Genomic DNA, 11,201 nt, shown 5'->3' on the forward strand with positions numbered 1-11,201 from the left:
AGTGCATGGCCTTAGGAGACCAGAGGGGGAAAAAAAGCGAGTAGTTATTTCCAAATCATCCCAAATGCTGGAATATCAAAACAAGGGTACTGAACTCATGTGTCAGGTCATCAGACCTCCAGATGGAGCAGCAGTCACTGACCCACACCTTGCTACTTTGCTATGAGCTGCTGGCAACCCATTCAATGGCAATACCAGCTGCAGCAGAACAGAACTGCTTATACAGGACAGGACAGGAGATATCGATGTAGGAAGTCGCAGAGACAGCAATTTTAGCAATAACCAAAAAAAAAAAACTTACCTTTGCGACTCCTATGTGGTCTTTCTTAAAATTCTCCAACGGTTTAATTAGCAAGTTGCTGGAATTTTGAATCTGTAACAAAGGCAAGTGGTAAATAAATTTAGAGTTCACAATCTTTCCGGGTCTTATACTCAAAATCAGTACAAACTCTTCCAGATCGACAGATTCCCTCCTCAATCTATTGATCAATCTGTGTTTGGAAAGGGATAAGAAAACGAACATATCAGGATTGAGGAAAACAACCTCAAAAGTCTAGTGAAGTCAGAATGGCAGAACAATACTGTAGGAAAAATTAAATCTTGAAGGCCACAGGGGTTACAGTGTGTTTGAAGTCATACTGACCACCACTGAATATTTCCTGTCTGCTCAGAGTTGTGTGCTGAAGTATTTCAAAAAGCTAACCAGCCTTTTTTTCCATTTTCAGATGCTGTTGGACATGTTGTATATTCACAGCATGTTCAGATTTTCCCCTCTTTATCACCACTAGCCAAGATATAGCCTAAATTTTCTGGCATATCATCCGCCTCAAGGACAGCCAAATTTTGGACCTCCACTTCACTCGAGCTGCTCCGCAGATATATGTTAATGGGGTGGTGCTTTGGACGGTTCTGGAAGCTTATCCAGAGCCATTCAAGACTGGAACAACTGATTACCAACTGAACATGAAGTAGTACCTAAGCTGGTAGAGACTTTCCCTTTCTCTATCGTAGAGAAACATAAGACACGGGAAATATTGAAACACAGGCTCGACTGGTTAGATGGGGAGGTTTCAATACAATAAAAGGACGGTGCACAATCTCACAGCACACTGAAGGCTCAGTGAGAGGTGTCACAGAGTGGGGGATACACAGGCTTGCAATCTCCCATGTGCTGAGTTTCGACAACGTTTAGCAATCACATAAAAGGATTGCGGTTAAAGTAAAAATTTGCAAATAAAAATGGTAAATTGGATAGTGAATTAGATTAAAATAATAGAATTATTAATTTTCCTTATTTCCTCATTGGGAAGCAGCGACCAGCAGAACATCCCACATCCAGGGCCCAGAGTGTGGGTTCAGATTTTTTTTTTAAACCAGATCTTACTGCAGCCCAAATGCAGGAGTGGTTTGACATAATACGCCACATTTACTGAAACAAGAAAAAAAATCACATGACTGACAGGTTAAAAAATATTACACACCGTACTGATATTGAAAGATCTAGGCATTGGGTATATTTGTAACTTTATGAAACTTGCTTAAGATATAAATAACTTGGTTATTCCCTTCCCAGAATATTCTATGGCCAGTTAATTTATTTTTGGCCTAGCCTCCCAAAAAGGAATTGCTTAATTGTATCAATATAATTGTATCTTAACACAAGTACTTGATTTATTTTCAAATAAATAGTGGTCATTCACCGAAGCCCAGGCCTGGCTAGCTGACTGATCCTGGTTGCACCAAAACATCTCAAAGCATCCTCCCCGGACCCAGTGCAAACACAACTCCTCCTGAATGACAGTGTTACTGGGCTTGGGGTTTTTCTATGAGCTCAGAACTTTTATTTAATGGTTTTAATTGTATAAAAGCTGAAAAAAATCAAATCTATAAAAATTATTTCAGAATTGTTTAACATTTATGTCTCATGTTTACTGACCCGAGTGAAGAATAATGGTGGACAAAACAGTGAAAAAATTGTTTGAGCAATCGGATTCTTGCTAGTTAGTCAACAGCAATTTAGGAGAAAAGTGGGATTTGATTGACCAGCAGAAAACTGAGCACTCATTTGTACTTTTTAAACTATTCTTTGGTTCATTCAAATTTACTCAATTATATATTTGTCTGGTAACTTAACAGACAAATAACTATTTGTACCTATTGCAATTTTTTTTGCCTGACATGTTTTAGAAATGCAACACAAATTTTAAGCATTACATTTCAAGTATCTCACACCCAATTTTTCAGCATCGTGCTTTATTACAAAAAGTGTTAAAAATGAAACATTTCCTGTTGGTTTCTTTTGATCTTGGGGGGGGAAAACCAGGGATTTACATGCAGCTGCAAATCCACAGGAAAAAAAACCTCCTCAGCATGAAAAAATGATCTAATTAACCTCAATGTGACCGAGAGCATTGGCATCTAACAAATCTCAGGAAGTGCCTACTTGCAAGAATTCCCTAAGCGGAAGTTTTAAATTATCCCTGCAACATTCTGTGTCACGTGCATTGATGAAGGAAGCAATCAATTCGTGAGCCAGTGTAAATAACCTTCGACATGCCGCGTTTTTGCAGCAATGGCTCTAACTGAATCTCTTACCATCATCACCCTCTCATCTTCCACTTCCTGCAGTAACCCTGCAAACTCCTTGAAGGATTCAGCTGAAAAAGAGAAGAGAAAATGAACTATCAGCATCAGTACCTGAATCTTCAGTAGATTTTTAAATTAAAATATTGATTGCGTAGATAGGGAGAAACTGTTTCCATTGGCAGGAGGGCCGGTAACCAGAGGGGACACGTTTAAAATAATTGGCAAAAAAGGCAGAGGCAAGATGAGGAGAAATTTTTGTTTCTCAGCGAGTTAATGATGATCTGGAATGCACTGGTTGAAAGGGCGGTGGAAGCAGATTCAATAGTAACTTTCAAAAGGGAATTGGATAGATACTTGAAAAGGAAAAATCTGCAGGATTATGGGGAAAGAGCAGGGGAGTGGGACTATTTGGTAGCTCTTTTAGAGCCAGCAGAGGTGCCATGAGCCGAATGGCCTCCTGTTTTGCTCTATGATTCTATAATACATTACGGCATCAACATTCAGAGGGCTAGGATTTAGTTCATATCTGCCATTTGGCCATGTACCACTTGGTGTTGCTTAACTTCTCTAACAAAAAAAAGAGCTGGACAAACATCCTAGGAAAGGGATCAAGGTGATGGAGATAATTATGGATGGAGGTCACAACAGCTGCAATCCTAAACAAAAAATGTATAGTTTAGTTTAAATTACATATTTAACATTGGCGTTTTTTTTTCTCAAGTCTCCTGTTGGCAGATATGTGAATTTGATTCCAACAGCTTGAGTGTTCACTTTAAATTAGATCAGTCCTTACAGGGGTGTGACAGAAATAGAAATTCCAGCAATCCCTGCTGTTAAACGCAAAGTAGGGTCAGGGAAAGTCAACTGTTACAATTTTGGGTGGGCCGGGGTGGGGGGGTGGAGAACTCATTCAACATAATCAAAACAGATATATCTTCCTCTCAACCTCCATATCTAATGGCAATGTTGAAAAACAAACGAACAGCAGAAATGTGCTATACTGAAGCTTATTGTTGCATATTGTTAAGGTCAATGTCCCATGCTGCTTTGACTGGAGGTTCAGAGCTATACTAACTGCTCTCTCAGTCCCCCCCTTCCTCATACAATAGGAATGCATTGTGCCAGAAAGTGATTGTCAGGCAATGTTGCACAATGCAGTGTGCGTGTGCACAACATACGTGCACATTTTTGTGATGGAATGGTCACATCTACTATCCTAGTCCTTACCAGTTGACAGTAGATACAATCATACTCAAACAGCGGTCTACCCATTCACCCAGGCTTTAATAGCACCACTCTCTTATGGCCTGTTTCCCAAATTCCCTGTATTGATCTTTCAGATGACCCTCGCTGTTCCTTCTCTTCCAATTTGGTTTCCTTTGGTTCCAATTTGATTCATCTTGTATGCTGCGAGTCCAAGAATGGATTGGCTCGTGGCCCCCACGCCACTCTCAATCATAGAATCATACAGCACAGAAGGAGGCCATTCAGCCCAATGTGTCTGTGCCGGCTCTTTGAAAAAGCTAGCCAATTAATCCCACTCCACTGTTCTTTGCCTATAGCCCCGCAAATTTATCCTTCTCAAGTATTTATCCAATACCCTTTTGAAGGTTACTACTGAATCTGCTTCCACCACCCTTTCAGGTAGTGCATTCCAGATCATAATAACTTGCTATGTAAAAAAAAATTGCCTTTCCTCCTGGGTTTTTTGCCAATTATCTTAAATCTGTGTCCCCTAGTTACCGACCCTCCTGCCAGTGGAAGCAGTTTCTCCCTATCTATGCAAACCCCTCAATTTTGAACACCTCTGTCAAATCTCCCCTGATGAACCTTCTCTGCTCTAAGGAGAACAATCTCAGCTTCTCTAGTCTCTCCACATAACTGAAATCCCTTAGCCCTGGTACCATTCTGGTTACAGGGTACATATAAAATCTGACATCGTCATGCCCTTTCTAGATGGAAGATGGCCATAAACTGAACACATCAAAGCAGCGACCAAACCACGTCATTATGATATTATGGTGCTCAGAACCATGGATCAAGAACCCATTTTGGTGACACGACGCTCTGCACCATGGAGTGGGAGGATACAGTTCCACATCTAAGCTGCACAGATTTGTACTACGCTAAAAAGGAGCCTGGAGAGGGGTAGGGAAACAAGGATGGAGGGATACCCTATGGAGATTGGCCAAGTTCAGCATTACCTCAAATACGAATGGAGACCAGCTGCTCACCCTCTCAGCAGCAGACACACGTGCCAGTGGGACGGGGAAAAAAAGTTTCTTAATTTAAAAAAAAAACTATTTCACAGGTTACGGTCAACAGTACAGGACACCACCAAGGCTGAGCAGGGTAGGAGAGTAAACTTGGTGAATCAAAAAGTAGGGCTTAGTTGAGGTAAAGCCTGAATCTTAAAAGCTTCTAGGAGAAAAGCAAAAGTATGGAATTCGCAGTTTTGGAGGTGCCAGGAAAGAATGATAGAAGACAGTGCAATGAATTACATTAACTTGTTTGTCATTCTCCTCACCCACCCCCCACCAAAGAAAAATTTCAGTTCCAGCCTCAACCACTTATGGATTTTTATCCAGCTACAATTCTAACGATCATCTTATTTGATTCAACCAGGGTAGCTGCTACTGGTCGTCTGCACTGGGTTACTTTTGCTTTTTGTCGTAGGGCTGTAACGACCGCAGTATTTTGGGTTTCAAGTTCAAGTTCAAGTTCATGGGAAATCTGATCAAACGTGTAGTCCGCAGAGATATGTCTACAGCAAACGCAGGCCTGATCACTCTGGCCAACAGAGCTATTTGAATCTGATCGGGATGGTGGAGAAGCAGAATCCAACCCATGACCTAATCCGAACAAACACAGTTCAAACTTCAATAAGCTGGATTGGTTGCAATCTTGCTAAAGAAATGGAAACTGATCAAATAAGTTAGTTTAAAAACAAAACGCAACTGATTCCAAAATACCGTTTCCTCATTCTAGATCATGCATTGAGATGCTATGTTCCTCAAAAAGCAACTGAGGTATTATTGAATAAAACTTGCTTAGTGTCAGCAGATTTTAGATTGAGGAAGCACAGAAGGCTGAAGCATGCACCATCAGATCTCTGATCAGATGGGAGCGAAGCTAAAGAAAGAGACACGAGTTCAGGGCTAGGGCAGGGTGTAGCCTGGGTGGTGGTTTGGCGAGGGGAAAGCAGCAAAGGCAGTTCACCAATTGAACGTTTTAGCAGGGGTGGGGTGGGGGTGGTACTGATACGTGACTGCAGTATAATATGCAAGTGCATGTTTTTGAGATCATATATTGCCCCCTCTGTCTACAAGGGTCCTCTGTGAAATGAAGTTTGAACAGTCTCAATCCAGTCCCTAGGAAACATGAGACTACAGCACAAAACTTGCACTCATCAGCCATGTCACTGAGACCGGCCTAAGGGCGGCTGGTGTGAGGAAGGTGGCCACACATGCAGAAACTATCCTGTGAACAGCAAACGAAAGTGCTTGCTGTCTGTGCACAGCAGAAACGGATGCTGAACATGGGTGACAATAGAACTGGACTCTGCTGTGGGGGCTTTAAAAAAAGAGACTAATTTGCCCTGCTGATTTTTAACATACTATAATGAGGACAAAGCAAAGATGCTATGAGGGTGACTTAGACAAGGAGCTGAGGAAAGCTGATACTGGGATTTAAAGGGTGAATTCTTATGTTTCATTGTACTTTAGATCATGTGCAAGAATTCAAGCAAATAGAATCTGCATCAGGAAAGGATACGAGACTCTTGTATCCACTTGATTGAGTTCTTTGATGAAGTAACGGAGAGGGTTGATGAGGGTAGTGCGGTTGATGTTGTGTATATGGACTTTCAAAAGGCATTTGATAAAGTACCACGTAACAGACTTGTTTAGCAAAAATAAAGCCCATGGGATTAAAGGGCAGCGTGGATACAAAATTGACTAGGTTGATCAGAAAGCAGAGCATAGTGGTGAACGGTTGTTTTTGAGACCGGAAGGAAGCATACTGTGGTGTTCCCCAGAGGTCGGTATTAAGACCACTGTTTTTTTTGAAATATAGTTACCAAACCAGAGCCTCAGGATAACAGGATCAGTGCAGTTACCCAGGAAACCATTGGGGAATCAGCACAGACCAGGGATCGGTACCTTTACCTACTTAACCCCCAGAGCAAGACTCAAATAAAATTCTGGTGAATTTGAGAGCCTTGCTTAGCAGAGTACATTAGTGTTTGATGAGGTCGTTAATCCAGTTAAGTTCTGCACCATTTGTATGTCCAAAACCTTTACTCTTTCCCCCCCTGGTCACTCCCCCAAAGTATGGCCCCCACCTTCGCTCTCGCGAGCCCCAGCATATCTGGTGCACAAGTGGTTTAGGCACCCATCACCTGATCTGGCTGGACACATCAAGCGCCATCAGATAATCCCCAGAGTCTTTTCTCACTACCAACCGTCTCCTTAAACCCCTCTCTGCTACCCCTCCAATGTGTGAGAAATTCATGGACTTCTTTGTCACTAAAGTGGAGACCATCCGTTCAATTGCCTTTGCTGCTTTCCCCTCGTCAAACCACCACCCAGGCTCCACCCTGCCCTAGCCCTGAACTCATGCCTCCCTTTAGCTTCGCTCCCATCTGACCCCATGCTCTATAAAGCTCATTTTGTCCAGTGACCCATCTTCTGCTTCCTTGACGCCATTCCCACTGAACTGATAACCACTCAACTTCCCTCCTTGGCCCACATGCTAGCTGACATTGTAAATTATTCCCTCTCCTCAGCAGCTGTGCTCCTCCCTTTCAAAAACACCTACTTACCCTCTGAAACATTGCCCACCTCTGCCCTTACCTCAGCCCATCTGCCAATGAAACACTCATCTGTCTTTGTGACCCCCCCGAGACTTCAACTATTCCAATGCTTTCTTGGTCAGCCTGCCATCCTTCACCCTCCATCAACTTCAGCTCACCCAAAATTCTGCCGCTCATATGCTATCCTGCACCAAGTCTTGCTCGCCCATCACCCCCATCTTCGCTGAGCTACTTGTCTCCTGGTCACCCAATGCCTCAAATTTAAAATTTATGTTCTTATTTTGAATTCCTTCAAGGCCTTGCCCTACCCCATTTCTGTAACCGCCCCCACCCCTAGGACACCCCCAAACACTCAGTTTCTCTGATTGGTCTCTTGTGCCTTCTATCCTCCCTTCGCCCCACCATCGGTGGCTATGCCTTCAGCCGCCTAGGCTCCATGCTCTGGAATTCCCTTGCTAAAAACCCTCCACCACCCTCTCCTCCATTAAGACCCCCACTAATATCTCCTTTGGCTCAGCATCCATCTTTTGCTTGTGCCTGTGTAAAATGCCTTGGGACTTTTATTTTACGTTGATGGCGCCATATAAACAAGTGGTTGTTGTTAAATTGACCCTAAATGATCTGTTTTCTTTCTTATGCCACACAACATCTCCAAACAAGGTTGTAAACCTGCTTCCCAGGCTGGGCGCAACCACACTCTGGACACAGCATATTATAGTTTTGACACAATGCACCACGCCAATTGTTATAATCACTTGAAGATACTCGGGGTGGGGGTGTGAAGAGAATGGGTTATGTTGTGACCTTGCTGCTCGTTAATACTTGTTCAACTTTCATTTGTTCGCAATCGCTTGTGGAAGCAAAACAACCTAGAGGGTGTGAAACTATTTTCTCTCAGTGCTGAAGCACATTGTTTTAATCTCGTTCACAATCCAGTGACAAGGCTCAAAGTTAGAAAACAGTATAGGCCAGCTGCCAGCAATAACATTTTATTTGCAAGAACTCCCAGAATGTAAATTTTGAACGTCCAAGGTCTCAGCTGATTACAAAGAAGCATCTGGTCAACCAAAGATGGGAGGGGGAGGGAAAAGGAGTCATACTGGAGCCACCCGTTACCATCTGAGGGCCAGAGCAGCAACACTGATGGTGGCCTCAGCAGATCGACAGCCCCACATTTCAGCTGAGGAAGGCAAGGGATGCGGGCAGAGTACAGGAAGGGAAATTATTGATATGAGAAATGAAAAGGAAACAAATTGGCATTATAGAATTCTGTAATGGTGAGCATGTTTGTGCAGTGGAGGACAGTAGGCCACAGTTGAATAATGAAGATGAGGCAATCAGATGACAATTTTAGAATTTCAATTGATTAATTTGGGAGAGGAGCAGAGAGCGTCCATGCAGAATTTTTCCTCATGATATTTGGGTGGAATCAATGACGGACTTCGTGATCATGAAAGAAGCAGACTTACTATGATACCCGTGCATCTATTATCATTTAAGTCTTGGCCTTAGTGGGGGTGCGGAAGAGATTTACTGGCATGGTACCAGGGGTGAGGGACATCAGTTATGCGGATAGACTGGAGAAGCTGGGGTGGTTCTCCTTAGAGGAGAAGGCCAAGAGGTGATTTGATAGGTGTTCAAAGTCACGAACGGTTTTGATAAGAGTGAATAAGGAGAACCCGTTTCCTGCGGCAGAAGGGTCGGTAACCAGCGGACACAGATTTAAGGTGATCGGCAAAAAGAGCCAGAGGTACATGAAGAAACTTTTCTTTTAAAAATGTGGAGTGTGATGACCTGGAATGCACTGCCTGAAAGGGCAGTGGAAGCAGATTCAATAATAACTTTCAAGAGGGAATCGGATAAATACTGGAAGGGAAAACACTTACAGGACTATGGGGAAAGAGCAGTAGGACTAATTGGATAGCTCTTTCAAAGAGCCAGCACAGGCAGATGGGCCGAATGGCCTCCTTCTGTACTATAACATACCATAATAACCACCTTCTCCATGAAAATATGTTAGCGTGACTGAAATAGTAAGATCTTAGATTTTGACTTCATTCCATCTATTTTGATAGATTCTGCAACCAATAGGCCAACGTTCCCCTCCAAGTCACACGCCATCCTGACTTGGAAATATATCGCCGTTCCTTCATCGTCACTGGGTCTAAATCCTGGAACTCCCTACCTAATAGCACTGGGGGAGTACCTCCACCACAGACGTTCAAGGCGGCAGCTCACCACCATCTTCTCGAAAGCAATTAGGGATGGGCAATAAATGCTGACCTTGCCAGCGACACCCACATCCCATGAACGAATAAAAAAAAAACCACAGATATTAGCAGCAGTTCCTGAAGTGATGGGACATATTGAGGAGGTGAAAGATTTTTTTTAATTCTCAGGATGTGGGCCTCGCTGGCAAGGCCAGCCTTTATTGCCTGTCCTTTGTTGCCTTAAGGTGGTGGGCCTTCTTCTTGAACCACTGTACTCCACGTGAAGGCGCTTCCACAATATTGTTAGGTAGAGATTTCTAGGATTTTGACCCAGCAACGATGAGGGAACAGCAATCTTTGTCCAAGTAAGGATGGTGTGCAACTTGGTGGGGAACTTAGAGGTGACTGCGTTCTCATACATCTGCTGCTCTCATCCTTCTAGATGGTGGAGGTCGTGGGTTTGGAAGGAGCTGCCGAAGCCTTGTCGAGTTGTTACAGTGCATCCTGTAGATAGGACACACTGCAGTCATGGGTGGATGAAGTGCCGAGTAAGAAGACTGTTTTTACCTGGATAGTGTGGAGCTTTGTGTTGTTGCAGCTACACCCATCCAGGCAAGCGGAGTATTCTATCATACTCTTGATGTGTCTTGTGGGTGGTCAAGAGGCTTTGGGGAGTCGGGGGTGAGCCACTCGCCACAGAACACCCAGCCTACAACCGGCTCTTGTAGACACGACATTTATGTCGCTGGTCCAGTTGAGTTTTTGGTGACCTCGGCAATGGTAATGCCACTGAATGTCAAGGGAAGGTGGTTAGGGAGATGGTCAAGGCTTGGCACTTGTGCAGCACGAATGTTACTCGGTGGCCCGAGCCTGGATGTTGTACACAGGCATAGACATTATCTAAGGAATTGCAAATGGAACTGAACACTGTGAAATGACTGAACAGCCCCCCCAACAACCACAACCATCTGGTTTTGTGCAAGGAACGACTCTAGCAACTGGTGAGTTTTCTCTGGTCCCTTTCGAATTTTGTTTTATGAGGGCTTCTTGGTGCCACACTCGGGTTGAATTCTGACTTAATGTTAAGGGCAGTCACTTTCACCTTACCTCTAGAAATCAGCTGTTGTTTGTATTTGGACCAAGGCTGTACTGAGGTCTAAAGCAGAGTGGTGCTGGCGGTATTGAGCATCAATAGTGTTGTTGATGACTCCTTCCATTACTTTGATGATTACTGAGAGTAGGCTGCTGAGGTGGTAATTGGCCAGGTTGGTTTTGTCCTGGTTTTTGTGGCTGTCTTCACCCAGTGACCACACTCACGCACTTTCTAGAAAACCAGGGCATTAAGCCTCATTCTTTCCCCCCCTCTCTAGCTGAGGGAGGTGCCGAGTGCAAATGCAACACCCCTGCTAACGCAGCACACATCTGGAACCTTTCTGGCCTCGTCTGTTGTCTGACACCAGCTGACCCATTTACCAACTGAGCCATCAAAAGACCAGCAGTCATTGTTTAAAGCTACGCAGCTTTTGCCTGGCTCTCCTCCTTGAAACGACTTGCAGCTCAAGTTAGTTTCCCATAGGAGAATATTTTCTAGC

At 43.7% G+C, this 11,201-nt stretch overlaps 1 protein-coding gene across 3 annotated transcripts in view; it reads right to left on the bottom strand.

The window, feature by feature from the left end:
- Positions 1-11,201, bottom strand: part of ophn1 (oligophrenin 1) — a 211,963-nt gene that overhangs the window by 122,559 nt on the left and 78,203 nt on the right. For all 3 annotated transcript variants that reach the window (XM_067997231.1, XM_067997232.1, XM_067997229.1), the window contains exons 3-4: positions 2,596-2,657; positions 302-373 (exon numbers count right to left, since the gene is read on the bottom strand). In XM_067997231.1, coding sequence (XP_067853332.1) covers positions 302-373; positions 2,596-2,657 — 134 coding nt within the window. The remainder of the gene's footprint in view (positions 1-301; positions 374-2,595; positions 2,658-11,201) is intronic.

The sequence above is a fragment of the Heptranchias perlo genome, chromosome 15 (assembly GCF_035084215.1).
Source record: "Heptranchias perlo isolate sHepPer1 chromosome 15, sHepPer1.hap1, whole genome shotgun sequence".
NCBI lineage: Eukaryota > Metazoa > Chordata > Chondrichthyes > Hexanchiformes > Hexanchidae > Heptranchias > Heptranchias perlo.